We start from the raw sequence: 27,702 nt of genomic DNA on the forward strand, positions 1-27,702 counted from the left end.
TGGACCAGGTTTTTGTGACCAACCTCGGAGAGGTTGGCATGCTTGCAAGCCCCACAATGCCAACGGGTAATTGTTTTGGAGCGGGTGTGCTGGATCGAGTGTCAGGGTTCCACCTGACAGGTCACGCGTACGCTCAGATAAATATTGTCGCTCAGGGGCAGAATGTTTTCTGCTCCCTGAGCGACCTCTTCGTCAATACACGCTATGCTTGCTATCGAGTCTCTGGTCCCGTGAAAGAAGGACATCCTTTTAGTAGCCACGAGTGCATTAGCGTGAAACAGTTGCCAGGATAGGTTGCAGGTATTCTAGACAGATGAGCGGGCAATGGTATGATGGTCTATATTTGTACACAGCATATCTAATAAAAGCTCTCCCTGAGCCGCGCGGTTAGAGAAGGGCGCAAGTTTCGACAAGCGGAGGTTGTAAGAAAGCATCCTTGCGGCCTGTTTTCTGGACCCGCACTGTGGAAGCGGTTACAAGCGGCAGACCTGCTTGTTAGAGCCGGGATCTGATTCACGCTGGCGTGGATCTCATCTGAGGGGAGGACCTGACGTAGGCAGATCATCCTGGCCGCTCATACGCGCATACAAGGGCGGGGACTACCAGGAGCCATGAATTGTTTGTTGACACGAGTCGGGCCAATATCAGGGGACCGCTGGCGATACGCGCAAACGGTGTGCCAAACAACCCTGCGTTCAGGAATGACTGGCCATGGTTTACCCGATAGTATGGCTGCTTGGTAAAAAGAGGGCTGGCTTGTTGATAAGCTTCCAGCCTAAGTGAGTGCTCCTGCACGTAACCGTAAAGCATCCTGATGCCACAAGGATGGTTGTGATATATGGTCCGCAGCTCGCCCCAACATAGCGCACAAGCCTACTCAAACGTCAAAGACCAAGCGATACTTCAGACCACGATACTTGACGCCGAACGAAAAGACACAAGCTCGATCATCCAACATTTCATTCCCCGCAATTCTGGAACAAACCTTCGAAACCTATCCGTATACTCACGAAAAACGCGCTCGGAGAACCCACATCGTCGCCCCGTACACGACGCTTCGTCCCCGAACGGAAGAATTTTCACCCTTCGGCGCCGAAGATTTGCCAGTACTTGTCTTTAGCGCTCCAGGCGCGGCTCAGGCGTTTCGCACGACACGGTAGCCCCGACACGAGAGACCTTGGAGGAGTACGGATACCCGAATGCGTTGCCTTTAAGACACCGACCCACAGAAGCACCGCCAGTCAAGCCCCGATGCGGAAATAAGTTCTAGCCGGTCCAGTCTCGGTCGTCAGAAACGAGGCTCGTTGTCCCCATCGAAGAGCAATGCGACGCCGAACAATACAACCACGAAGAGGACGGGGCCTTACGATCGTGCTTTCCAACATCTCATTGACCACGGCATTTTGCCCGTTGGTTATGGGTATCCCGACAGTCGCGTGCCCCCCGAACCAGCGAACATGGACGAGATTCCCCACGCGCTCGAGCAGCCTAAAGCATCGCTAACGCCAAGCTAGTTCATCAAGACTCGACGAAAAGATCGACCAGAGAGCGTCTCTCAACGACTACCCATTTCCGAAGGACAGTTACGACTCTCGCGCTGAGGAACACAACCCGACCTGCCCGCAAGCCAGTGGCGATGCATCCCGCTGCCTCACGTGGGTGGTAACGAGATACAAGTGCCATTCTCCAGTCGTTCCGGAAGTCCATTGCTACATACCTACCAGTGTGGACTGCACTGTCCCGGTCTCTTTGGTGGGCTATGGGCGCTGCTATCAGGACCACACCAGTCCCAGGACCACACCAGTCCCAGGACAGCCATAGTCCCAGGACAGCCATAGTCCCAGGACCGCTCCAGTCCCAGGACAGCTCCAGTCCCAGGACAGCCATAGTCCCAGGACAGCCATAGCCCCAGGACAGCTCCAGTCCCAGGACAGCTCCAGTCCCAGGACAGCCATAGTCCCAGGACAGCCATAGTCCCAGGACAGCCATAGTCCCAGGACAGCCATAGTCCCAGGACAGCTCCAGTCCCAGGACCACTCCAGTCCCAGGACAGCCATAGTCCCAGGACAGCCATAGTCCCAGGACAGCCATAGTCCCAGGACACCTTCAGTCCCAGGACAACCACAGTCCCAGGACAACCACTGTCCCAAGACAACCACTGTCCCAAGACCACTCCAGTCCCAGGACACCTCCAGTCCCAGGACAGCCATAGTCCCAGGACCACTCCAGTCCCAGGACCACTCCAGTCCCAGGACCACTCCAGTCCCAGGACACCTTCAGTCCCAGGACCGCACCAGTCCCAGGACCACTCCAGTCCCAGGACACCTTCAGTCCCAGGACACCTTCAGTCCCAGGACAGCCATAGTCCCAGGACCACTCCAGTCCCAGGACACCTTCAGTCCCAGGACAACCATAGTCCCAGGATCACTCCAGTCCCAGGACCACTTCAGTCCCAGGACAGCCATAGTCCCAGGACCACTCCAGTCCCAGGACCGCTCCAGTCCTGGGACAGCAATGTGCTTTCGTTAAATCGCCTTGGATCCCTGTTTCTGCCCAGGTGAGATTAGGGGTGAGTGCCATACGATCATAGGCAGTGATTCTTCAGAGCCCAAATATAAATCTCCTATCTATCCAACGGCCCTCAATAGCCTGCGTTTAAGCCTATCTCCCAGTCTTTGCTTCTCATCTTTGGCACCATGGAGCAATCAAAGAGCCAGTTCACGCATTGACTCTATTAATTGTACCACTTAGCTCAGTTTAATAATTCGAAATATTAAAATGTGTCGCCCAATCATTAGCGTCCCTTCCCAGTTACCCTATAGTCACGGACCAGGCTCACCCCGCTGACGAAGGCATGCATTTGTGGTTTTGGACCACGTGTGTTCTAAACTTGAGGGGCAGCCTGGACCAGGCTCGCAAAACCGCCATTGCCAGGACCCTTCGGACCTACTTCCATCAGCTACGGCAACTGCAGCACCCGGGGTACTTCGGCAACATTGCTGGCCCGTGAAACTGTGAGAGTTCCGGTCCGTGAACACATCATCACGGCTAGTCATGACTACAAAGCAAGTCGGAGATATTCTCGAGCCGCGCAGATACTCATCCTCTGCCGTACACAAACTGAGGAAGTGTATCTTATGCGACCGACCCATCATACACTACCACGGACATATCTTATCGTGCCTTGGCCCTGGAGGGCACACCTTCCATATTATCCCTCAAATTGGAGATGAAAGTACATGAGAGACAACCCTAATGCGCCTTGCTGGCTCTTGCACCTAGAGCTTGTAACCTTTGAATCGTCTCTTTAGACCCCTTGGTCCGCATATCTGGCTGAACGGCAATGTCGAACATAGTCCGACCTTCCTTGTCTGTCGCATTCATGTCCACTCCTGCATCAAGAAGTGATTGTATTGCCCCGTTGTCGAAGTCTTCTGCTTGAAACGCCAATGCTAAAAGGTGCAGAGGCGTCCGTCCAAATCGGTCGGTATCAATAGAAGCCCCAGCACTCAAGAACAAATCGATGAGTCGCTGTTCATTGCTCGCCCAAACATGTGAACAAGGTGCCAGTACCTTGCCGTCGTAGACGACGTCGTTCCGGTCAAGGATAGCTCCGCAGTCTATGACCTTTTTGCACATCGTAACAAATTTGTCCATATGTCCATTCTTCGCGATGTGAAACTGCCAGCACCATCGCTGATGCAGATTATATAGCAGGCAGTCCAAAATAAATGTCAGCTCTTCTGGCGAAATACTGGCTAGATCGCCTGTGTGCGTTTCTAGTACCGACAACGTTGTGCCATCCGCACGAATGTCGCTGACGGCCACGATTTTGTCCCTAGATAGCTCGGGCATGATGGTGTTTTGCTGTCGTATAGTGTCGTGGATTGTTCAGAGCCGTATGTCGACCTGTTTCTAATTGTAAGAATTGTGAAGGGGGGGGGGGAAGTGTTCTGGAAAGAGAGGCTGAAGAGAGGAGCGCTTTAGTGGGCCGCCCTCCACATTATAAGCTAACAGTCCACGTAACAGCTGCGCCATGCCAAGTTCGCAGCCTGCCACGTGGAACTCGATGGTTCGACGAGCACCGACGCACTGTCCGTTTGCCCACTTGCGCTTGCATATTGTTTCTAGGCATTAAAACGACGGACGCTGAACCTGAACCTCACCAAAATGAACCAGCGGAGGGTTGTTGGAGGGGCGTGCGAGGCAGAAACGTCCTGGAGCCGAGTCGGGCTTATTATGCCCCGCACTCCCTACTGGCCGGTGGAGTACATGTCAGACACAGTAGAAGTACGGTATAAGCCACACGTGGCTTGTGTGGTTGGCTAGTTCACACAATGAAGTAGGCGGACACTCAATCTGGTCGACCCTGAATACACCTCGCATAGTACAAGGTAACTTCAGCTTGGGCCGCGACACTTGCTGAAGAGGTTGGGCGCCAATCTTCACATAAATTCTTATTCAATCGTCCACAAATTCATCTGAAGGTCATATTTTCTGGACTATCATGATCATCAAGATCTAATGACGAGGGTTGATCAGCAGTTGAGGTAGTCCGCCGAATCGAATTCCGAAACGGCGCATCGCCTTACGGGCCTTACCCGGATCCAGCCTGCTCTGCAACTGGGCCAGCTCTGATGTGCAGGGTCGGCACGAGCTCCATAGAATGGCATGGAATGTCATGGAATACTTGCGTGTTGTCGCAGCGAGTCAAGTGGGTCTACCAAAAAGTATATAAAGCCATGGAGTCCCCAGTTGCTCACACACATTTTTTCTCTTTTTCTCTTCTTCTCATATCTTTTTTTTTCTTCTCATATCTTTTTTTTTCTTCTCATATCTTTTTTTTTCTTCTCATATCTTTTTTTCTCTCACCTTTTTTTTCTTTCTGTTTCTCTCAAACCATATTATACAAGACCAATTATGTTTGTGCCAGAAAACATTGGCGTAAGCCATATTGATGTAGATGAAGTGGTTAATTGGGATCGTGAGGAGCCTCCCGATCCGACGGCGATATCCCAATGACTGAAGATGACAACCTCATGCTACCAGCTCGTGTGATGAGCATTAACGCTGAAGCTATCCCCCTTGATAGCACCCTTCTCTTGCGACCTTAAAACATTCCTTGCAGGTGCATATGAACTGCCAGAAAAGTAAACTTATAAACCCCGAGGCCCTGGTATCCTAATAATGCTGGCACTTTCGTTTGCGTAGTTAATATGCCCCAGTACCTATTGAAGCCCTGTCTTCTCCCTGTCTTCTTCCTTTCTTCTTCCTTTCTTCTTCCTTTCTTCTTCCTTTCTTCTTCCTGTCTTCTTCCTTTCTTCTTCCTGTCTTCTTCCTGTCTTCTTCCTTTCTTCTTCCTTTCTTCTTCCTTTCTTCTTCCTGTCTTCTTCCTTTCTTCTTCCTTTCTTCTTCCTTTCTTCTTCCTTTCTTCTTCCTTTCTTCTTCCTTTCTTCTTCCTTTCTTCTTCCTTTCTTCTTCCTTTCTTCTTCCTTTCTTCTAAACCACCATCACCATCGCCTACCAGGTATGTAGTCTCCGCCGTCTCGCCATCAGGGTGATATCCGATACCGAGATTGCCCCTGCCCATGGCTCACGATTGATTAAATGTGGTTTTTGAGACTCTGTGCGTCTAGGCACGCGGCTTGTCATGGGTCTGATCCAGGGGAGTACAAAATCAATCAACTCTTTGCTCTCCATGTCGTTTGATCCAGTCTTACTACCCTCATGCGCGGAAGTGAAGATCATTGCTGTTCTAACCTTTATTAAGCCGCGCTACGGTCGAGGTAGACACACCTTGACACGCGCATCTTTAAAAGACTGCAGCTCCGCCTCTTGGCAGAGTATTCTTGTTCGGCTTCTTGGCCATACATTTCCTCTTCCGGTTTTAGCTACTCGGGCTGATGAGTCTAATAGGTTCACGCGGAAGGCCCTCTGCTCGCTCAAAGTCCACAACTATCACTTTGTCATGGCGTAAGTCGTACAGTATGATATACTGCGTGGCTCTGCGTCATAGTGTAGGATACGCAGCTTGTATAGCTGGAACTTACGAGCACACCACTGTCATAGTAATATGGCCCCAAAGGTTTCGAATGCGGTCGTAGATCCCGTCTCTCTCTTCAGCACCCTCGCCGACAGTCATGTAGCCATGTAATGACAGCTGGCCTTGAAGAGCGACCCTCGTAACTCTAATAGATAGAGCGGCATACAGTCCGCGTTTTGTCCACGATCCGTGGTAAGTTGATTGCGGACGAGATGAGGTAACACGTTCGGATCAATGTGTGTCCTTCCATAATCAGAAATATTGGAATTATTCTCATCTATCGACAAAGATTGCAATGCAGCAGTCTTGAGTTTGATTTCTTTGAGCTGGATATTGATGTGAACTCTTATAGACTCTGACTTGTCCTGTACAGCAAAATTTCGATGGCTAGTGCACGTAGCATACTAGTATGGTTGGATTGGTATGAGAAAACAAAACACTGGTATGGTTAGACTAGTATGGAGAAATCAGCGGGCTGGTATAGATATCATACTGGTATGGAAAGACTAATTGACCTGTACAGATGGTGGACCAGTTCGGCCAAATGGCTGCACCAATACAAACAGTACTGGTACAGAATGTCGTGGTGCGCAGGCAAACAAGTGACGACGCCGGGATTAGAACCGAGTAGGGGGCGTCCGGCGAATCTAGGTTCGGATGTCACCAAATCACGCCGACGATTGACCGCGGTCAACGATCAAATATATCCCCTCATCCTGTCAAATTTTCACTGTCTGGCTAACGTATGTGTGATAGATCATCGCTCGTGGTCGTCCTCCCCTCACTCTCCTCCATGTTGGTGCACACGCTAACATTATGGACAATCACGTCTGACTTTTAAATCCTCCCGAGCGCTTGTTATTGGCGAAGGATGATGGCAACAGACAGAACCGATGATAACCCTTGGGGTAGTGAAACTTGTTCTCGGCCTTACTCTAATGCTTCCAAAATTGTTACCGCGCGCGCCACCTACTCTGCTCAGCTCCAGACAGGTTCCAGTCCGTCTAAATCATCCGAGCATTGAAGCAGTCATTTAGAGGGCACCCAAATCGATCCGAGTTCAGTGGCTTTCAGTGATGAGTATCACACTGGTTAGCTTTTATCGAGCCTTATGACGAATTTCTAACTGGAAGTGTAGGTTACGCCGCGTGTGTTCATGAACCCGGATACCAGCACAAGTCGCTCTGGGTGAATAACAACGTTGAGACAGAATAGAGTTCCGAGTTCTTCCCAAACGGCGAAACGCCTGTGTCCCAAATTCATCTGAACAGTCTGACCAAGTACTAAGGTTTCCGAGGCTTCAATTCTGAACTCGATTCGGGGGCGGCTAGTAATCTCTATCCCGAAAGATGTTCTCCTCTGAAGAGTCAGGTATCCATTCTATACTCTGAATCAGATGTATAAAGTTGAAGTGTTGTCAAGGTCTTAGTATTCACAATTTACAGCGACATGCTCCTCTCTTCTGTTCCCCTATCTTTCGCTCTACTCCTTCCTCTCTACCCTCGTCAGCTTTCCCATTCCTCCCCACTATCCTCCTCCTCCATTCAGCTCGTATTTCTGGTAAGATGTGTTTGTTTCTAATAGAACATTAGAGCTTAACCTAAGTGCTATTGTCCTGCGTTGTCTAGGTCTTTTCTAGACTTATATCACTGATAAGTAGATAGTGAACAGTAGGTGTTGGAAAGTCATTGAGGTTGTGAGGCAACTGATAGGTAAGCACCCAGACACTTGCCGTTCTTGCTGGCGTAGCTATTAGTAGCCACCAGCTATTACTGAATGATACCATGCCTGTTCACGGCTACTAGTAGCATTTTCAATACTGCCTCTCTTCAGCTACTAGAAGCAACTCCTTGCGCTAGGACTTGCTAGTAGTAGCTGAGAAAAAGGCAAAAGATGGGCAAGAAGTTTGCTACTAGTAGGGGTGGCTACTAGTAGCTGAGAGAAAGGGTCCTCTCCTTAGCTACTAGTAGCAACTCCTTGACCTCTCTTCAGCTACTAGTAGCAGCTCCCTTAGCCCTCCATCTTGGAGGCCTCTAGCATTGTTGTACACCGAGTGACGAGCAGGATGGACTGTAGACTGACCCTACCAATAGCTCAAGATGACTTGTATCTGGTTCTTGACACTCTGTACATCCAGGTACGCAGACTTTGATAAGTCCTATTAAGGGAGTGCAAAATCAATCAACTCCTTGCTCTCTGTGTTGTTTCATTCAGTCCCACTATCCCAACGCGCAAGGGAGAAGATCGTTGCTATCTAACGTTTGTCAACCAGCACTCCGGCCAATTCAGACTGTCAGGAACCAAAAGTGGAACCCTCCGGTCGGCACTGAAACCCTCCAACTGCCAGTTCTTTATTTGGCTGCTTGACCGCATGTTTCCTCCTCCGATTTTTTGCCTGTTTAAAGTCCACAACCATCACTTTATTATAGTGTAAGTTGTATAGAGTGTCACATCGCTTACGTTGTGGTGTAGGATACACAGCTTGTGCAACTCGGTAAAGCTTCGATGACCGTATTGACGATCCCTGCCTTGACCTGTTTAATGCACTCCGGAATAGGACGTTCGGCTTAAGTGAGAAGCAGGAGTTACCACTATCGCAGATGGCCGGACGAGGTCAATACTACCAAGACAGACGGGCGTGTACTTCTACTGAAGGTGTCGAATGAGGTCTTAGATTCCATGTCCATGCTATAACCAGGCAACATCCGTTGCCTCAGCACCCCTGGCGACTAGAGCGAGTGCATGCATCTTGCTTGCGAGCGAAGGTCCGGTTCCCGGCAGTAATTATTCAGAGCGCAAGTATAAATCCCCCATCTATCCAACGGCCCCCGATAGCCTGCGTTCAAGCCTGTCTCCCAGTCTTTGCTTCTCATCCTTGGCAAGATGGAGCAATCAAAGAGCCAGTTCATCTCATTGACTCTATTATTTGTACCCTTAGCTCGGTTTAATATTTCCAAAACATTAAAATGTATCGCCCAATCAAGTCGCCCGTCACTCTGGAGGACGACTACCGCAGGTGGCTAGTTAATACGTCAGCTAGCCCGACTCGTGGGACCAGCCTGCCCACTTTCTAGGCGGTGGGACCCTCAGCATCCTTAGATCACCAGCGAAGTCACAGGCCGCCATTCATTCCGCGCACGAGATCCGACAGGCGGGACCAGATACCGGTGTTTTGTGGTCAAGATAATGTTTGCTTGGCTAGGACCGAAAACTGGCAGGCAGCGTGCTCGTTCGAAGACCACGAATGGTCGAGTCAATGTATACGCATGCGATCGGAAGAGACTACCCCGAGAACATCTATCGAAGACTTCCCCGTCGTGAATGCATATCCTCAAGCCTTCGCCCAAAAAATCATGGGCTATAAAGAAAGACTCCCATGATTCGCATGTGACTTCCGGTGGGAGGACATCGTCGACAAGTGCTGCCTGGCCCATTTCTGTTCGATTGCCTGGCGGCGATGTAGAGCGCATCTCGCACGCGCCAATGAGGGACCGCATGATTAACTGCTTAGTCAGGCCGCACGCCCAGCCGCCGTGTATCAAGTCGCCCGTGATCCCTGCCAGCCACCAAAGCTTCTCTGTTAACCATCTACCCCTTTCAACGTGCGCGACGACGGCTGGGCAGGCGAGAACACCATGACGGATCAAATTCGATCAAACGTGATCAGGGACAATCCTATTGGAATCAGCCAGTATGGTTTCCGCGCCTGGTTCGATTCGATCTGTCAAGACAGAAGCATTGCACGCTCATCAGAGGCAATTGATGCGCTTGATGAAGAAGGTATGGGATCCTAACTGGCCACATTGCAATGTGTTTCTTTAACCAGCACATAGATCTGCGGAATCTTGCACTCCCTTTTCTTTCCACCCTTCAAAGCCTTTCAGCTGCAGGTCTGCTCCTTTCGAAGACGGGTAGAGGTACCCTTCGAAACGACCTCCGGATACTCATTTCCGCCGTCGCGTCAGGCGACTTCGACTTCGACCGTGTCAAACCTCTCCTCAAGGAAGCGCTTGCTGACAAGCCTCAGGACACATTGATCTGGGATCTTGTGTCTACTGCCGCCGTCGAATCCACCCCGCCTCCCCGACCGATACCCTCGTCGATCCAACAAACGCCGTGGAGTCGGAACACGAGCGGGTTCGTAAACTCGTCGGAATTCCGCCAACATGTGGACCCGGTCCTTAAGTTGGAGCTCGGGCGTCTATATGTCGGGCTTCCCAATTTCTGCAAAACCTTCTTCGGTGGCGTGCCAGATATCGAGGCGGCCGCTGCCACCGTCTTTCGCAAGTGTACCGAATGCGACAATCCGCTCTTCGGTAGCGAAGGGTGGAGGGGATGGCCGACAGGCGCTAAAGAAAGCGACGTGCTGACTTGGTTTGGCGACCTGATCCCAAAGCTGGAAGCATTTGCAGGCGACCGCAATTCGATCCCGACACGTCGACGAAAGCTGTTGGCGCAGCCTAAGACGCCACTGCGAGGCTCTACAGGCAAACGCAGCATGGACATTGGCTTCGTCAACAGCGACATCGCATACAAGGCTCCGTCGAAGGAGGATGGCAGATTTCGTTGGTCACACATCCTCGTGGCCGGGGAGCTGAAAAGTAACCCGGAGGCCGACAAAGCTTCGATAGCATGGATTGACCTCGCAACGTATGCGAGAGAGATACTTGCTGCTAAAGACACCCGTCGCTTCGTCTTGGGCTTTACTCTCTGCGGATCTCTTATGAGGGTATGGGAGTTCGACCGGCTCGGGGGGATCGCCTCTGAACAATTCGACATCAACAAGAATGATGGTGGACTACAGTTCGTGACCACAATCCTCGGATTTCTCTGGATGAACGAAGACGGGCTTGGATTTGACCCTACCATTATCACGTCCGACGGTGAACGGTATATTGAGATCGAACGAGACGGCCAGACACAGCGCCTCGTCATTGACGAGGTTATGAACCGTGCGCCTTGCATTGCCGGTCGGGCAACAACATGTTGGAAGGCCCATCGCAAAGAGGACCCGCAGACGCCGCTCGTTATCAAGGACTCGTGGCAGTACACGGACCGAGACGAAGAGGGTATACTCGTCCAAGAAGCGACTGAGAAAGGCGTGGTTAACGTTGCCCGATACTACCATCACGAGACTGTTCGCGTCCACGGTGCTGATGACGACGTTCGAGGCAATGTTCGAAAGGGATTGGACATCACAAAAGCGACGAATTATCGACGGGGACGCCCGATGTTGCCGTCAAGTGCGAGCGCACCCAGTGTTTCCCGCAAAGGGCGAAGCAGCAGCGCGGGCGTGAAGCGACCGTCCAGCGAAACTGACGCCGCTCTGCCGCCGAGCAAGCGATCCTGTTCAGCATCTCTAACAGAGGCCAGCATAGAAGCGCTGCCAAATCGGATACATCGGAGGGTCATTCTTCGGGACTATGGGAAGCCGATCTACAAGGCAAGCTCTCGACTGGCTCTGCTTGCCGCGCTGGAGGGCTGCATTGAAGGTCACCAGTCTTTGCACAAGGCGGGCCTTCTTCACAGAGACATCTCTATCAACAACCTTATGATCAATGAAGACGACGAAAACCCTTCCAGGCGAACTTTCCTGATTGACCTTGACCTCGCCATCAAAGCCCAACGAGAAGGTGCCTCGGGAGCAAAAGGGAAGACAGGCACAAGGGCATTCATGGCCATCGGTGCATTGCTAGGGCAGGATCATTCTTTCATGCACGACCTTGAGTCATTCTTCTGGGTGCTCTTCTGGATATGCATCCACTACAACGGACCGGGCAAAGATATTGGACCAACTGACTTTGAGAGCTGGAACTATGAGAGCGACAATAAGCTGGTCGGGTCTAAAAAGGGTGTGATTTCTGATGAAGAGGATTTTCTCAGTAGTGCGGAAGCCAACTTTACGCCGTACTACCAACCATTGATCCCATGGGTCAACAGACTGAGGAGAAAGATTTTCCCAAATGGTGAGAGGTGGAAAAAACCGGAGCCGGGACTGTATCAATCGATGAAGGACATTCTTCGTGAAGCTCAGAAGAACGTAGAAGTAGCAATCATGTAACGTGGTGCCACTACTCGAACTGGGGAAGCGATGCAAATTGGTACTCGCGATTGGTAGAGAGGCAAGACCTGCGACAGATGACATTCTTCCCGGTGACCCTGCTTGCGTATAGCTACACATTCGTCAGCAAGGGTACGGTGCGGGCGTTCATCCCCGATCTCGAGCACGAAGCTGCAGTCTACGAACGCCTCCGGCCGATCCAAGGCGTTAACGTACCTGTGTTCTTGGGTGCTATCGACCTCCGATCGATGAACAAGATTTACTACTATGACCATCGGGTGTATGTGGTGTATATGATATTTCTGTCATGGGGAGGGCATCATATTCATCCAGCAGAAACCGTGGATAGCGAGGGGAGGCTGCTCGAGGATAAGGCGGTGCGGTCGTTGCGAGCAATGCATCAAGAGGGCGTGGTCCACAAGGATGTGCGCGTCGCAAACATGTTGTTCAATCCCGAGACCAATGGGGTCATAATAATTGACTTTGAACGGGCTTCGCTACTCAGGCCGCCTCGGCGTCCGTTGGCGCAGTTGATGCCAAATAAGCGAGCATGGAAGCAAGAGACAATAGATATCAAGAAGGCGACTGGAGGTTCACGCAATCAAAGCCGATCAAGTCGAGGATTTCCAGAGGATATTTTGATGGCGAAGACGGCGTTCTTAGACGGGGAAATGCACCGAAAGCTATGAGTTATCGGAATCTACTCACAGAAGCTTCCGACGTGTTGCCAGGATATGCGCCTTTGGTAAAACTCATTGATGCGATTTAGGAATACCTGAGCTAGAGCTAGTAGCCACAAGCGTCAGGGCGCAGTTGTGCGTAAGCCATCCTTAGCCACAAGAACAGATGATAGAGGCGACTGTACTCCTCAGTGATGGCCGTCTCGTTCTGGGTCATTGACAATCCACCCTCGCGAACTTAAACACTAGAGCCACCCGCCCTTGCTGACCTGGATGTCAGAGCCACCAGTAGCTTCTTGCTACGAGTAGCCGCTCTTGCTGACGTAGCCAGCAGTACTGCTCCTAATAATAACATCTGTCACAGCCACAGGCGGCTACTAACTAGTAACCGGTTTCTGGTTAAGGTTACTCGCAAACCAGAGAATGCCAGCAACTCCCCCTCACCTAAGCCCTAACCCCGTATCCCGGTCCTCAGTCTCCTACTGCAGACCTGCAAAAGAAAGGAAACGACAGAGGGAAAAAACTGAAGGGGAAGGTGAGAAGAGAAGGAAACTTAAATGGGAGATGATGAGGTAATGAAAGAAGTGCGAAGAAGATAGAAGTATGATGACTAGGCCTGGAGGTGGTACTAGCACCGGTCCAGCCCAGCTAATGTGGAAACTCCCTGGTGTAGTAGACGTTCTTCCGGCCCTCGAACTCGTATCCGTCTTCGACATTCTTCCACTCTTTCTTGGTTGTGTCGATCTTAGATCCATGGGCGTTCACAAAGTAAAGCCCCCGGCCCTTCTTGTGGCGATGAATCTTGACATGTTTGCGTCTATGCCGCCGGCGGGAAGACCCAACCTCCGTTCGGTCGTCATCGTCTGACTCTGGCTCCGGAGCCGGGTGTTGAGATGATCCCCCAGTAGGCACCGCCTCCTCCTCCTCGTCACCCTCATCGTCACCTTCCTGGTACACTTGACCAGGAACATCACCGAATGTGCTACCAGCCTGACTAAATTGCGGGGCGTCGTCGACGTCCTGACTTTGTGCGGAGTCGTAGTGCTCATCTCGAGGTACCTGGCTGGACTCGTGCGCCGCTTCACGAGTCGCCTCTTCTCTCCTGGCCCTGTCAGGATCAGGTTCTAGGTAGACGTCACCTCTAGACAGCCTCGCTTTGGTAGTACCAGAAGTGCTGTGGGCGTATCCCTTGTCCGCGCTGCGCCAGCTATCCAACTGGGGATATGAATAATCGATCCATCTGTCGCCATTTGCAGCCATCATGGCCAAGCACCAAAGAGCCAGCTTGATAGTGAGGCGTCCATTCCCATGCGCGTCCCAGGCAATGACGGCGTATTCAGGATTATAGTAGCTCCACTCCAAGGGGTTGTTGTCGCTGTATAACGAACTCGAACCGTCGCCCGACGCCATAGTAACATCTGAACTATGCCTCTGATGGCCAGCAAGAGCAGCGGCCTCCCGTCGCGGACGCTCCTGGGCCAGGCCAGTGCTGATAGGCTCGCGAGTGAGCCTCAGGGCGACAAGATTGGCGTCGGTGATAATGAAGCCGTATCTGGTTTGATGTCTAGCCATGTAGGTCTGCACTTGGGCCACGACCTTTTGCCACTCGTTAAAATCCTCAGCCTCTTCTGACATCGTGGGCCACCACTTCGCGTCGAGCTTAGTGTCTCCCGGGAGGATGTTGGCGTACCGTCCGTATTCGTCGATGCATTGACCCGAGACCGCCGACCAGTCAGGCTTGTCCTCACTTCCGCACCGACTTCCCCGTCCGAGATGGGGTTGTCCCTCTTGGCCATCCAGCGCGTAGTTGACGATCGAGCTCAAGAATCTCCGCAAGACGTCTTCTAGAGTCTCTTCGTTATTGATGAACAAGTCCAGCTCCAGGGGCCGTTGTTCCGGCGAGCCTTGATACTCCGAGGCAAGCTGCCTCCAGAAAATTCGAGTCAGAGTATCATAGTTGAAATCGGGCCACGGTGACCAACCGTCCGGTTCAAGGTGGGTTTCGGTGGTGGTATTGCTGCCCGGAACAACGGACTGAGAGTTGACTGCGACATTTCGCCGGGTCAGGACCTCGAGGAGGGTCGGCATCCTTTGTATCGCCGCCGGTTTCTAGAGAGGTTAGCTCGAACAACTGCCACTTGTTTTGCGACTTGCATACTAAGCGTGATAAATCCACCCGGATGCGGAGGTATGAGGTAAGGGGGCTTTGGTAAGAATGGTCTCTATCAGGGGTCTCAGAGTTCGGGAGTGTTTGGGTGCTTAGTCGCGGTGAAATAACGGATTAGGCGGGAGGAAGGGGCTATTTTATATCCATTTCCCTTCCTCATCTTCCTTTGGCTTTTCACTATGGCGGCGTTTTTCTATCATTCTAGCTCACTCTGTTATAGTAGAGTTTGATCAGTTGTCGGAAATGGTAATGTGTCTCTTCAGGGGATTCGAAGTTGGAAGCCCCTTGGGAAATGCGTGGGTAGTTCGAACTTGGGAAACTCTGCATAGTTACCCTTTGCCGTCGAAGTTCGGCCGGGTAAGGGGCCAACCCCCTACCGGCCAAGCCACCCCGTCTGTATTCAGTGATCTCATGCACATCCGTCAAGTCATTCGCTCTTCTCGGGCAGGCCTTCGTCATATGGCATTGACATGTGCCTCCACACAACCCATCTACGCAGTCATGCAGCTTGGGGGTGCTGAGATACACTTTGACATTACAAATCTGGACGACGGTAGGTTGTTTTCTCCCTAAAAGTGGACTCAGTCACCTGTCTATTTAGGAAGGGTAAGGCTATCAGGTTTATTAATGTGAGGGAGCCTCTGTAAACACGAGGTGGTAGCCTGGCGCTTTACTTTCTAACGAAAGTGCACGTGACAAAGTCCCCCGCTCCCGCCCTACACTTAACATTTAATAGAGCAAGACCTTTACTTTCTCTTCCCACCAACAATGGCGGATCACGTATCACGACTTCGTCTCGCACAGCTAATTAGGCCCATCGACAAGGCACGGTCAGAAGCGTCAGCAGTCCCATTCCGCGACGATGGGTGGATGTCCGGGCCCCCGAGTTGCTCTGCTGCGGATTTCGAGACGCCTCGGCTCCGGCGATGCCCTTTTGATCCGGCCACTATTGACTGGAAATCCTCCTCCCGTATTGACGGTGGACTCGATGGATATGCATGGAGGGTGTGGTTCGGAGAGGATGGCCCCTATGTCTTGAAAGTGGTAAGCGTACGATGGTGTCTTCACTGTGGCTAGCGTTTTCTTACTCACTTCTTCAGTTCTGGGACGCAGAGCCGCCTGACTTCAGTCACTACTTTGCCGCCCAGCGGGAATGCCAGAACGCTGCCCTTCTTCAGATGATAGAAGCGGCGGCGCAGCAGGCCGCCATGGAGGCCATTCCAATCAAGTTGAAAGCCAACCCAAGCACTAAGGATGAGGCCTTGGCCAACCTCCGTGCCTTTTCAAACGAAGGTCGCCGATCGCATCTATCTGCTGAAGCGTTGGAAGTTAAGGCAATCCCACGCATAAGGAAGTGCTACGGCTGGTTAGGGCTCAGCGGCCAGGTATTTCGGGAGGTACCTACGAAATTGAGGGCGCCAAGTCTCCGCGTCGGCAAAATTCCCCGTGCTATGTCGGCAGACAAGGAGTATATTGCTATTGTGTACGAATATATCGAGGAAGGCGAAAACCGCCCCGCTGTTGTGGAGGAAGTCGCCAATTTTTTTTGGCTCGCCGGCTTCAGTCACACCAACTCCCCTGCTGCAAGGAATTGGAAGAGCGGAGTACTCGTGGATCTATCGGATATCGTTCATCCTGGTGGGTATGGATGGCATCAAAGACGCTATGGGCCAAGGATGGCGAACAGGCTGCTGATATCATAGCGACTATCCTAAGTGCATGGTTCGGATTGGGTTGTTCGGCACTAGCCCGAGCAGCCATGGGGGTCACGGGGACTATGGACGCAGAAATTCCTATAACTTGTCTGCGAAAGAGCTCTCAATTACGTTCTATTAAGCCTAGCAATTCGTTGCGGATGATGCATAGTGACTTGCCCAAAAGGAGACTTCTCTCCTAAGGCGGCGGCGACTCCAGTTGGTGCTTTAGGGTGCAGGAAAGGATTGGGACTTTGGACAGCCTGCATATCTGGCCCCTGTTCGTCAAACTATGGTCATGCATGTCGAGCCGCCTGGTGCTGCCTATCCGGTTGACAAAAGAGGAAATATGGGTGGGGTCGCGGAGTTAGGTCACTCCATATATCTATCCTGGATGCCCCGTGTTTGGCGCAGTGTCCTCAAGCAGCTTTAGAGCGTCGAACTTTGACTCGATCCCTTCCACCCTTCTCATCCTTCGAAGTTCGTTCTGAGCTTCCGAGGCCATCTATTACCCCAAATTCAGCGAAGCAAAACCACGCCATGGTCGGGGTCACCGACTTAGTGGCTGACATGGGGTTCATCGCCGGTTATATCGAAGCAGTTCCAGTAAAGTTTCAATATCCCGAGATTCGTCCCTCGAGCCAGGAGGTCGCCCAACTCCACGAGCTGGCGGCTAAGATACTCCAGCACGCAGAGACTCTCCAGACGAAGCTCGCCAATTGCGTGGCAGGATGGACATCGGAAATTTACCAGAAGGCAGATAAGCATATGTCGTGCGCCAGACCAGCGATCCAGGCTATAACGCAAGGCCAGGTCAAAGGGCCGATCCTCAAGAGAAACCTGGTAGCCATCTTCCAGGGTCGGCATGCCTCGAGCATCGACTCTCCCAACGTCAGGGTGAGGAAGGAAAGAAGGACGCAAAAGTGCGAGACTCTTCGCGGTCTGGAACCTGCCGTCATCCTGGCATGGGGTGCCTCATTGCCCCCAAGCACGTGGGAGGAAATGGACCGGCTTGTATTTAACGATCTCATCAAACAGGTAACTGAGGAGGCGCCCACAGACCTGCCGCCGAGCGTAAGAGAAACTATCAGTGCTCTGGGGAAGGAAGAGCCTCTCTGCAGTATCGCGATATACCACAATTTCATACGAGGTGGGCTACCCGTGTTGATAGGGCGCGAGGTGGAAGGAATTGCTGAGAAAACGGGGGAAACCCACATAGGTATCGAAGAACTCGCTGGCAGCCCGCCGGAACACCAGGGATCAAAGAGACAGAGGCTCGATGAGGATGGGAGTGCTCAACGGCAGCCGGTGCCGGATCCGGCTTCGCATGGCGGAGACGCTGACCCGGCCTGGAGCGCCTCAGGCCCAGGCCCGTTGCCTTGGGTTGGGGCAGAGCCCCAAGAGTTGCAGTTGAACGATGCACAAGACTGTGAGTAGCTCTGGCTTCACTTCCCACCCTTAAGATGCGGAATTTGGCTTGCTGATGTGGAGTTTTGGAAAAGACTCCCTCCCCCTGAATCAATTGCGTTTCGATGTGCCGGACGAAAAGGTGGTGGATCTGCTGGGGCTCCGGACCACGCAATCTGATCATGGGCTCCCGCCGTCTACACTGACGGTCCCCTTTGACGGGACCCCAGCGTTTGTGTTCTTCACTGTGCCACGCGAGACTGCCTTCGCATATGCGCACGAAATTGGGTGGGAACCATCCTGGTCTTATCCTATCGCTTGGTAACAAGCCTCAGTTCAACGTACATAGCCTCAAAGCGGCATCCAGCGGGTATGACGCCCATGTAGCTGCCCTTGCCTCTCACATTCTCCCACACGGTTCCCACCTTCCTATGCCTCTCCTCACCGTTGTACTCTCTCTTTAGTACTCGTATGCATCCGAAGCCTTCGGTCCCCTCTCGATTCCTAAAGACGATAACCCGGTTCGTGGGGTGCGGCTCAAAAAGCTGGATGAGGACACGCGTGAAGTTAGAGACGTCGCATTGTGAGGCGGAGAAGCTATCGCCAAACTTAGCGGCGCACAAATCAGCGGGCTGCGAGACCCGGGAGGAAATAAAGTTGACCAAACCTCGTAAATGATACGCTCAAACAGTGTGTCGTTGTCGTCTGCTGTACCCTCGGGAAGAGCCACAGAACCCGCTGTATTCATGCCTTTTTTTTTTTGGGTCTGAGTGCGGAAGATCAAGAGCGGAACAATTAGGGCGCGCGAGTGTGGTAAATTAATACGTGGCGTTTTCCAAGGCCGAATGCTACTGTGATGCCTCAATTTTGAGGCACGAACATGGCCGTCAGCATCTCGGGGATCGTCCGAGAAGGGCTTGAAGTCCTTCCCATGAAGGCTTTCATTGTCTCTGCTTCCTTCTCCGGAAACACTTGGTCCCGGACGTGTTTGACAGCGTCTGCTCACGCCGCCGCTGCTGTCACAGTCAACTTGTAACAATGCACAGCCGCGATTGTGTGGAGACATGCTCGGAATGGTCAGGCGAATCAGAGACTTGGTTCGCCTAAAATCTGGAGCAATTGTGAAGGCACTCGGGCTGTTCCCGTTCGCCCATCGAAGTCGCTCGAAGCTGGGGCTGGATCTTGCTGCTTAAGTTTCTTAGGTATTTACATCGACTGACAAATAGAATTCTCCAACGTTTTCTTTGCGAGTCCTTGAATTTCTTCCTTACAGAGCCGTCGCCTTTTGGAGGGTGTACCAGAAGCTACCCTCGTTTTCCTTCCAGAGATACTCGACGGGGGCAGAGGCATGCCGCTGAAGGATGAATTGATTACCGATGAGCCACGAGTTCTCGTCGACTTGGTGGATTGAGTTGCGGACGTGGCCGATCATGATGATGAAGGAGCAGCGTCAAAGTGTGCACCCCCACTGCTTTTCTGTCAGCTGTGCAGACCCTCGGGACGATGAGAGCCGCTTCGTTGACGGGAGGAAGCGACGTTAAGGTGTTGGACAGAATAATAGGCCGAGGGGGACAGTTGAAATCCTGGCAAGTCGGATGGCAGGGCCAAGGAAGCGGTGAGGAGCCCAGCAACAGGAGAGAAAACAGGTCTCGAAAGAAAAGCAGAGGCCGGCATTTATCCGAGCTAACAGCGGCGTACGGTGAGGTAAGGGTGGACTGGCGCTGCTGAATCACGTGACACTGCCCGGCTAGCAAAACTCTTCGCCTAAGGCCAAAATATTGACAAAACCAAATGTTCCACGTGGGGCACCCCAGCCCAAGTCTTGCATCAAACCTCATCACGATTCCTCTTGCGCAATGTCTAACCACGAGACTGGCGATTGCATATCAAACTTTCAGCCGCACGATGTGGCATTGAATATTTACAAATGTCGTACTGCAGGGTGCACTAAAGAATTTCGGTCTATTAACGAACTTCTTAACCATGGTCGGCGTTATGAGGTAAGCCGTCAGCAGCCAGCAGAGGTCATTATAAATAACATATTACCGCCACAGTCTGAGATTGCATCCGCGGTCTCGAAATTACTAAGTCTCCTCCGGCATCAGGGACTAAACGATGATTTTGAATTCCAGAGTGACGCCGATCTGAGTGATATTCAGGAGAAGCAGGATAGCAGAGCATCTAGAAAGCGAAGGCGAGTAAACTCATCAGAGGATCAGGTTTGGCAGTGTCCTACGTGCCGTTCAAAACCAAAGAAATTTAAGACACACTATGATCTCGTTCGCCATTATTGTCAACGTGAGCTTCCCTCGCATAATGTTTCACAATAGTCACAAACTAATTCTCTAGACTATGGCTTTGATGGTCCATGCGAAGCTTGTAATGAATCGATCGATGGAGGCCGATGTTTTTGGGACCACAAATGTGGCCGAGTGCTCAATAAAAAAGAACAAAGAAAGTATGTTGAACAGCGCAAGGCCTTTCGCGAAGACGTTGCGATGGCGATTACAAAAGCCAAGGAACCCAAGTCCACGAACCTCGATCAAATGAACGAGATCCTCGGGCACCTAGAAGGAACAGAAGATATCCAAATTCCACCACCAATGGACGATATTACGGACCAGGGCACTCCACCAGATTACGAACCCGAGAGTGATGAAAGAATCGATCATGTCCAAGACCTATCAATTGTTGACTCGAACCTACAACAATCAATATCTATCCGTCAAGCCGAAAATCCAACAGATACCCTCGCGACTCCCCAAGGACTCTTTAACCAAAGGGCCTCACAAAATCACGGCATCGAGATCCAAAATGCACCAAACATCAACTTGATCTTACAACAATCAGTCTATGACCGCCACGTTCAATATGAACCGAATGCCCAGTCAAACACATCCCTGGGATTCTATGACCGAAGCTCTTCCCAACATTGTCAAGTTCAGGATGGCGAAGGAACGAGCCACGTCCCAAATCCACCGAATGTCAACCCGATGCTACTATCAGTCTTTGATCGACACACCAAATATCCGTATGCGCATACGAATCCACCGACAAATACCCAGTGGGATATTGCCAGTCTTCCTCCTAGTGGGTCAGGGTAGTAAAAGGTTCGGGTCTACTGGGATCGATGCTTCCTCGGTAGGACATGTGTGTGTGTGAAGCCAGTCTTCATCTGGATAACAAGTTGCGGATGTAACAAAACACTGAGATGTGTCAGGAATGAATGCAAGAGCTAGAACACAATTCTTACACGCCGCCGTGTTCCAGGCTAAACGGAATATCAATGAGAGTCTTAATCTTCTCCCTCCTTCTCTGTATCTGGCTATATGGTATTTGCACCACGCCATCCGATGTAGCGACACCTTTCCACCTCTCTCCTTGAGAGTACTGAACGAACTCGAACATTGCCCCGTCGCTGCATATGTAGAGCAGTATATTGTCGGTATCATCGTTTAATGTGGAGGCGAAAAATCTTCCCGGCTCGCTCTCAAGCCTCTGGATTAGTAATGGGGGCGATTCGAGATCACATATGGACTCGAGGATCCTATATGTTTGCTAGAAGTGTCAGGTTTGAAGTACACATCCGACCTGGGGACCTACTTTGTCTTTCGAAAGGATTGCTTTGTACTCGGAGAGATGGTTGCTAAGTTCCTCATTGTCCAACTTTGACAGGAGTTTTGCGATCTCGCTGTCTCCGACGAAGTAGACCCCGAATTCCTCAAATGTAGCAGTGAGTATATTCGTTGGGATATGGGACCTACCAAAGGAGTCAGGTATGGATAGAGCCATTACTGGTGGTTGCCCGCGGATGGAAACCAGAGATGCTCGCTGCTTCGAGAGAAGCCGAGAATTCAGTGGCGGGGTTTTTGCCCCTCGTTTCGGGCACCATAATTACGTCATCCGGCTAAACGCAGGCTATAAATCACCCGATGGGCCGGACGTGCCTAACCCCGAAATCAGATCTCATACCCAACCATCTTCGCCTTCATAACGTATTTCAACTACAATAATTAATGAAGAGGACGATTGAGTCCGGTACGTCATATAAAGAAACTGTTTTCGATACCCGGCTAACAATCATAGATCTCGAATATCTACAATGTCGGATGGAGCCTGCCCTCAATGCGATGATGGCATTACAAAAGAAAACACGATTTGCACGAAGTGTGGGAAAAAGAAGGACTCGTAAGGAGGTTGCACGCAATATGGGGAATATAAGCTAGTTTGGAGGATCATATCTGAATTGAATTAGCATCATGCTGCAAGGTTGGCCAAGACATGAACGTGGTTCTTTTGTGCATGGTTTTGCAGAGGGTCTCAACGAGCGTATTGGAATATACTATATTGGGATCACGCTTTGCTCTAGCGGTCTTGTATCTAGCAACATCAACAGTTAGAAATCTGTTTCTAATCATTGCTAGTCAGCATCAAGCCTACTCACACCCTTGGGATACTGAGTCGGGATTTCTCCAGCTTCCCAGGTGACAGCGTTTCTAGCGATTTTGGCGATTCCGGTGATTTTGGCGGTCCTGGCGGTCCTGGCGGTCCTGGCGATTTTGGCGATCTTGGCGATTTTGGCGATTTTGGCGATCCTGGCGATTTTGGCGATCCTGGCGATTTTGGCGATTCCGGTGATTTTGGCGGTCCTGGCGGTCCCGGCGATTTTGGCGATTTTGGCGATTCCGGTGATTTTGGCGGTCCTGGCGGTCCTGGCGGTCCTGGCGGTCCTGGCGATTTTGGCGATCCTGGCGTTCCTGGCGATCCTGGCGTTCCTGGCGTTCCTGGCGTTCTTCAGTACCTCAAAGCTTCTTATCGCCAGTTTGGTGAGTGCGCTAATAACCTAGTCAGCCTAGGCTCGGGTGTTGTCAACTGTACGTGCTTCACCATGGTGCAGAGCCGATCTGCCAAGACTGAGGATGTAACCAATTGAACCCAGCTGCTGAACAATGGAGCAGCTGAAATGGAAATAAACTGAACTGGAGCATCATGCAGTGTCATTTGGATCTTATTCGGGGGGTTCGACAGCTTCAGCTTTAGTCTAGGGGCGGCTGTGTCATCGCCAATCCGCAGATTCACGCCTGTGTTGGAGATAACAACCCCCAGGAGTTACGTAGACTGGATGTACATAAACTTTGAACCTCCAATGAGTTTGATGGTTCCTCGAATAGCATTATATCTGGTCCACTGGAATCCCAATGTTAAATAGAGCCTACGATGGAATCAGAGTCATTCATCAGTGATACATCATTGAGCATTCGTCAGCAGTTTCCAGAGATGATCGGTAATGGAGGGTGGTCGACTTCACGCCGGCCTATGGTCGCCCCCAATGGATGAAGATGAGTAGACCATGGGTGTGCATGGTGTGGATAGAGGGTCTCAGCTCGGAAGAGAACCAGTGAGCCACATCTGGTTGCATGAGTTTAGTTCCGGTGGCTTGCAGAGTTGCGGTCCATTAAATTACATACCATCGGTGAGTGTCGACCAACAACCTCACCGGGATAGTGATCGACTCTGACCGTAAATCATGCTAATGCATGGGCTGTCAATAGCGTGCGGTAGGGGTTGGGGAATGGAATCTATGTCCCAATTGGACAGACGCACGCGACCACTTTGCCGATCAGGTTGGTAGTCTCAGGTAAAGCGCATGTCACATTGGCCAACACTGCCCTGTAGTCCTGACGGCTTGTCGTGGGGACGCCTCTGATCACTTGCATAAACGAACTGAAATTCCAGGCTAAGCAAGCAGGCCGCGTCTGTGGTTAGGGTTGGAGCACATTGAGTGTTATAAAGGAAGGCTCACTGGCAAGTTATTTGGCAGTGCATGTCCTGATCCTGAATCAATCTCATGATCTATTGTAAACAAATATAAACGAGTAAGTTTTGGGTTCCTCCTTCACAGAGTAGCCCCTGACCAGATAGACACCTTGGCAACTCGAAATGTCCGAGAGCAACCACGAAAAGATGATCCAACCCCACCCAAGCCCCCCGTGGGTGACCAAGAGAAGCCGACGACCGTTGTGAATGGAGGCGGAAGTGAGGGGGGGTGGAGACGTAGACTCTGTATCTTCACTAGCAGGACCTTCGACACGTACGAAACGGTGCAAGGTTATATAGGCAGTGGCTGCATTATCTAATCCATAACTCCATCCTACTTCCTGATGGTGCCACTGTGATCAATTTCCAGGGTCAGGGGTACGGCCCGAAGATGTTGCCTCTAATATAAAATGGGAGATGCCCCTCGTATACGTACCTCCGGCTACAAGCTACTCTGACTTCCTCCTTGGAACTGGCCTCTATTATCAAACCGTGGGTATTCCTACTATGGCATGTAAATTGTTCTTGTCCGCAGAAAGATACATGGCACGGCACATGAGAGGCACCCGGAAAACCCATCCGGGAGTGACCTAACATCAAGTCTAATGCAAGACATGGCCGGTATCACTTTGCGCGCGCAGACCCATGCGTCGCGGCCCGGTGCCCATCTCTGATGATTGGAGACACGTAGAACAGTGAATATGCATGCTGGAGAGCCGTGATGATCATCCGTGTTGGTAGCAAACAGTCACTAGCGTGTATGCGTGCTATGAACATGCATGATACGGGTTGCGTAACCATCGGCAACGCCTCCGTGTGGGGGGTAGTCGAACTCGGCCTGATGCAGAACAGCCCGGTCTGAATGCCTGTCCATCAGCTCGCCGGATGGAGTGTGGATGGTTTAACTGGGGTTATGTTAAACATTGCTCTGTTCAGCACGCTGTGCAGTCCAAAGGTGATCTGAAGCTGGGCCGTTGATAAGTATAAGAATGTCATGTACTCTCCTCGAAGGAAAGACATATTCACTCACCCTCACATTCAACCTTCAGCCCCAACATTGCCTCTCGATCTCTTGCTTTACCCTCTAATTCAAATTTCCACATTGAACTTTGGACTGCCTTCCTTTACCATCAGGAAGCTCCCAATGATGACACCATCCAGCAACACTAGCCCTCCTCTCGTCCAAGAGACCCCATTCCAACAAATGTCCATCTTGGACATCTTCTTCCCGGGGTTCTCCCACATTTCAAGCACCATTCAACAGCTTCTAGCTGGAGACCTTAGCAGCTATGCTCACTTGATGTGCCTTTTTGGGTTACTTGCCTTCTTCGGTACCTATACCCATAAGTTGAGGGTATTTCTCAAAGACCATTTTAGTCAGTCATTCCACTTCAACCCACAACAGCTCATCCTAACGTATTATAAGCATCCACCGTGTATGTGCAGCGCTCTGACGAAACGTACAACATGGTTCTGGAGCGGATCTCCTCTCGAAGTCTTGATAACGCCGCTCGGTCCTCCATTGCACGAGTCAAGAAGCAAAGAGGCCGGGAAGGTCATACAGGCGAGGCCAAGAAAGCGCTCAGCTTCTCGCCTTGGTATGGCAGCTTCATCTTCCGTTACGATAACACCTTCCTCTCATATCGGACCTCGCTGAGGGATGTCGGCTTTCATAAGGAGGAAGAAATCTCCATTACGTGCCTGGGCCGATCTTCCACGCCATTGAAGAATTTCTTGATCGAGTGTCGAGATGAATATCTTCATCTCATCAAGAACAAGACGGCTGTTTTTAAACACCGCAACGACCGCTGGGAGCGAGCGACAGCGGTAGATGCCAGACCGCTGTCGACCGTCATCCTAGGTGACGCGCAAAAGCAATCATTCATCAAAGACGTTGAGGATTTCCTTAATCTGCGAACTCGACGATGGTACTCTACGCGATCCATGCCTTATCGACGAGGCTACCTGTTGCACGGTCCTCCTGGAACTGGAAAGTCTAGCTTGAGTTTGTCCTTGGCTGGTCGCTTTGGTCTAGATATCTACGCCGTCAGCGTATCGACCGTCAGCGACCAAACGCTTGAGGACCTGTTCGCCCAGCTCCCTCCACAATGCGTCGTCTTGCTAGAGGATATCGATGCCGCTGGTGCGGCACATTCTCGCGACGCTGGTGGTGAGAATGCCAGTGAAAGGGGAAAACCCGCGGACACGAAGTCAGTGACGCTGTCGGGATTGCTTAATGCTATCGATGGTGTGGCGTCCCAAGAAGGTCGGCTGCTCATCATGACAACGAACCATATCGAGAAGTTAGATGACGCGCTTATTCGACCTGGGCGTGTTGACAGGGAGGTCAAGTTCCAACTGGTCGACAGGGACTTATCCACTCAAATATACTACCTCGTGTTTGAGCAGCCAGACGAATTTGGATCGAACACAGAGAGGCGAACTAAAGATCAATTGATGGTTGAACGATTTGCGGATGAATTTGCCGCTAAGGTGCCAGAGCACGAGTTCAGCCCGGCCGAAATATTGTCCTTCCTCGTACAGTATAGGGACTCTCCCAGCTGCGCTTTGGAGAATGTGGAAGACTGGGTAGCGCGTACTTTGCAAGAAAAGAGGAGCAAAGGGGCTGGCTCTGGTGATGATGGTATGTCTAGAAGGGATAAAGCGTCCGCCAACCATGAGCAACATCTCCTTTGGTTTTTGAAGTTTTTGAAGTTTTGGGGCTAAAGAATCATTCCTTACCATATGTAGCACATGTAATTAGCCAATATCGCCCGGGCTGAGTTCAGGAGATCAGACAGTCAATGTATTTGTTTTCACGTGATAACAACCTGTCATTCTGTTCTGCCAAACCACCTATTCCATGCTCGGAAGAAATATTTGTCAACATCCAAACGCAGATATCTATTGAACATTTACTCTCATTCAAACCGCCTAATTTGATGATTCCCTTCTGTTTTGGACTTCCGCTGCTCACCAGCTGGGATTTTTCGAGGTCCTCGAGTAGACCCCTCTAGCGAAATTTCCTAAGTGAGGTTTTGTCGATAGTTTCGGCTGGCCGCCTTTCTAAGACCAATTTAGGGCCGAGATCTGACCATGACCTTCGAATGGGCCTGAATCTTGGATGAAGCTGAATACATCTAGAGCGTAGGTCTGGCCGCCTTTCTATTTTTGAGTGAGGCCTATTTTTGGTCCTATGGCCTGTTGCTGGGTCCTCCTGTGACTGAAATTGGTACCTGTTAGGGTTGCAAGGTAGGCTACGTATTAGGATTTTGCATGCTTGCTGCGCGGACTATTTTAGGGACTGGAGGCAATGCAGTTACTGAGACCGATTGAGTCTAAAAATAGGATTTGGATCCTTCTTCCGGGACCGTTTCATAAGGAGCCGAAAACGGCCACCAACCCATTCATGCCAGGCCAGAATTAGCACCCCCAAATCAAAATCTAATAATAGTACCTCGATCCGCCATTTATGGCGCATGACAAGCAGAACTGCTTTTCCACCTAAGTACCGCGTTTGCTGTATCTCCGAGTGCAATGGTGCTCGAGTTGGCCCTTTCATCTAAAAAGCGGGATAGGACGAAGGAGAATTTCACTCGGGCAGTTCAGCGACTGATGAGAAGATGTGATCAACTAAGCGGCCGCTATGGCGCTGATTTCTATATTATGGTGCGCCGAAACCATCAGTATTATGATTACAACTCCTCTAAGGACCCTTCATTCCCAACTCCTCTTATTGAGATTGTAAGGGCGCATACTCATGGCATTTTCCTGCTAGCTAATTGTATTGTAGGAGAGAGCTTATCCTCTGGCTATTAGAAGAACGCCAGCAA

At 51.1% G+C, this 27,702-nt stretch overlaps 11 protein-coding genes across 11 annotated transcripts; 7 read left to right on the forward strand and 4 right to left on the reverse strand.

The window, feature by feature from the left end:
* Positions 1–1,772: 1,772 nt before the first annotated feature.
* BGZ61DRAFT_541366 (uncharacterized protein) lies at positions 1,773–2,210 on the reverse strand (the record flags this gene model as incomplete). The annotated part of the gene is made up of 1 exon (XM_046255038.1): positions 1,773–2,210. The coding sequence occupies one exon, from the start codon at positions 2,208–2,210 to the stop codon at positions 1,773–1,775; it is 438 nt and encodes a 145-aa protein (XP_046094388.1).
* Positions 2,211–2,777: 567 nt separating this feature from the next.
* BGZ61DRAFT_203563 (uncharacterized protein) lies at positions 2,778–4,180 on the reverse strand. Its single transcript, XM_046237938.1, has one exon. The coding sequence runs from the start codon at positions 3,853–3,855 to the stop codon at positions 3,253–3,255; it is 603 nt and encodes a 200-aa protein (XP_046094389.1). The 5' UTR covers positions 3,856–4,180; the 3' UTR covers positions 2,778–3,252.
* A 5,448-nt stretch (positions 4,181–9,628) lies between these two features.
* Positions 9,629–9,897, forward strand: BGZ61DRAFT_467598 (uncharacterized protein). The gene has a single exon (XM_046247794.1). It carries the CDS (start codon positions 9,679–9,681, stop codon positions 9,835–9,837), a length of 159 nt encoding a protein of 52 aa, XP_046094390.1. The 5' UTR covers positions 9,629–9,678; the 3' UTR covers positions 9,838–9,897.
* Positions 9,898–10,601: 704 nt separating this feature from the next.
* On the forward strand, positions 10,602–12,104 carry BGZ61DRAFT_467601 (uncharacterized protein; the record flags this gene model as incomplete). Its single annotated transcript, XM_046247795.1, has 1 exon — positions 10,602–12,104. A coding segment is annotated over one exon (1,503 nt), but the record flags the coding sequence as incomplete, so codon positions are not given.
* A 77-nt stretch (positions 12,105–12,181) lies between these two features.
* BGZ61DRAFT_373450 (uncharacterized protein) lies at positions 12,182–12,793 on the forward strand (the record flags this gene model as incomplete). Its single annotated transcript, XM_046242249.1, has 1 exon — positions 12,182–12,793. One exon carries the CDS (start codon positions 12,182–12,184, stop codon positions 12,791–12,793), a length of 612 nt encoding a protein of 203 aa, XP_046094392.1.
* A 639-nt stretch (positions 12,794–13,432) lies between these two features.
* Positions 13,433–14,872, reverse strand: BGZ61DRAFT_572799 (uncharacterized protein; the record flags this gene model as incomplete). Its single annotated transcript, XM_046256109.1, has 2 exons — positions 13,433–13,627; positions 13,742–14,872. The coding sequence occupies 2 exons, from the start codon at positions 14,870–14,872 to the stop codon at positions 13,433–13,435; spliced, it is 1,326 nt and encodes a 441-aa protein (XP_046094393.1).
* An 823-nt stretch (positions 14,873–15,695) lies between these two features.
* Positions 15,696–16,920, forward strand: BGZ61DRAFT_203700 (uncharacterized protein). Its single transcript, XM_046237941.1, has 2 exons — positions 15,696–15,995; positions 16,052–16,920. Exons 1-2 carry the CDS (start codon positions 15,720–15,722, stop codon positions 16,652–16,654), a joined length of 879 nt encoding a protein of 292 aa, XP_046094394.1. The 5' UTR covers positions 15,696–15,719; the 3' UTR covers positions 16,655–16,920.
* Positions 16,920–18,222, forward strand: BGZ61DRAFT_203694 (uncharacterized protein). The gene has a single exon (XM_046237940.1). It carries the CDS (start codon positions 17,186–17,188, stop codon positions 18,080–18,082), a length of 897 nt encoding a protein of 298 aa, XP_046094395.1. The 5' UTR covers positions 16,920–17,185; the 3' UTR covers positions 18,083–18,222.
* On the reverse strand, positions 18,223–19,270 carry BGZ61DRAFT_203708 (uncharacterized protein). Its single transcript, XM_046237943.1, has 2 exons — positions 18,720–19,270; positions 18,223–18,660 (listed from the first exon to the last, which is right to left on the reverse strand). Exons 1-2 carry the CDS (start codon positions 19,116–19,118, stop codon positions 18,364–18,366), a joined length of 696 nt encoding a protein of 231 aa, XP_046094396.1. The 5' UTR covers positions 19,119–19,270; the 3' UTR covers positions 18,223–18,363.
* A 540-nt stretch (positions 19,271–19,810) lies between these two features.
* Positions 19,811–21,333, forward strand: BGZ61DRAFT_203704 (uncharacterized protein). Its single transcript, XM_046237942.1, has 2 exons — positions 19,811–20,350; positions 20,402–21,333. The coding sequence occupies exons 1-2, from the start codon at positions 19,909–19,911 to the stop codon at positions 21,154–21,156; spliced, it is 1,197 nt and encodes a 398-aa protein (XP_046094397.1). The 5' UTR covers positions 19,811–19,908; the 3' UTR covers positions 21,157–21,333.
* A 3,645-nt stretch (positions 21,334–24,978) lies between these two features.
* Positions 24,979–26,690, forward strand: BGZ61DRAFT_467624 (P-loop containing nucleoside triphosphate hydrolase protein). Its single transcript, XM_046247796.1, has 2 exons — positions 24,979–25,245; positions 25,296–26,690. The coding sequence occupies exons 1-2, from the start codon at positions 25,014–25,016 to the stop codon at positions 26,594–26,596; spliced, it is 1,533 nt and encodes a 510-aa protein (XP_046094398.1). The 5' UTR covers positions 24,979–25,013; the 3' UTR covers positions 26,597–26,690.
* Positions 26,691–27,702: the final 1,012 nt, after the last annotated feature.

The sequence above is a fragment of the Ilyonectria robusta genome, assembly GCF_021365365.1.
Source record: "Ilyonectria robusta strain PMI_751 chromosome Unknown BGZ61scaffold_60, whole genome shotgun sequence".
Classification (NCBI taxonomy): domain Eukaryota; kingdom Fungi; phylum Ascomycota; class Sordariomycetes; order Hypocreales; family Nectriaceae; genus Ilyonectria; species Ilyonectria robusta.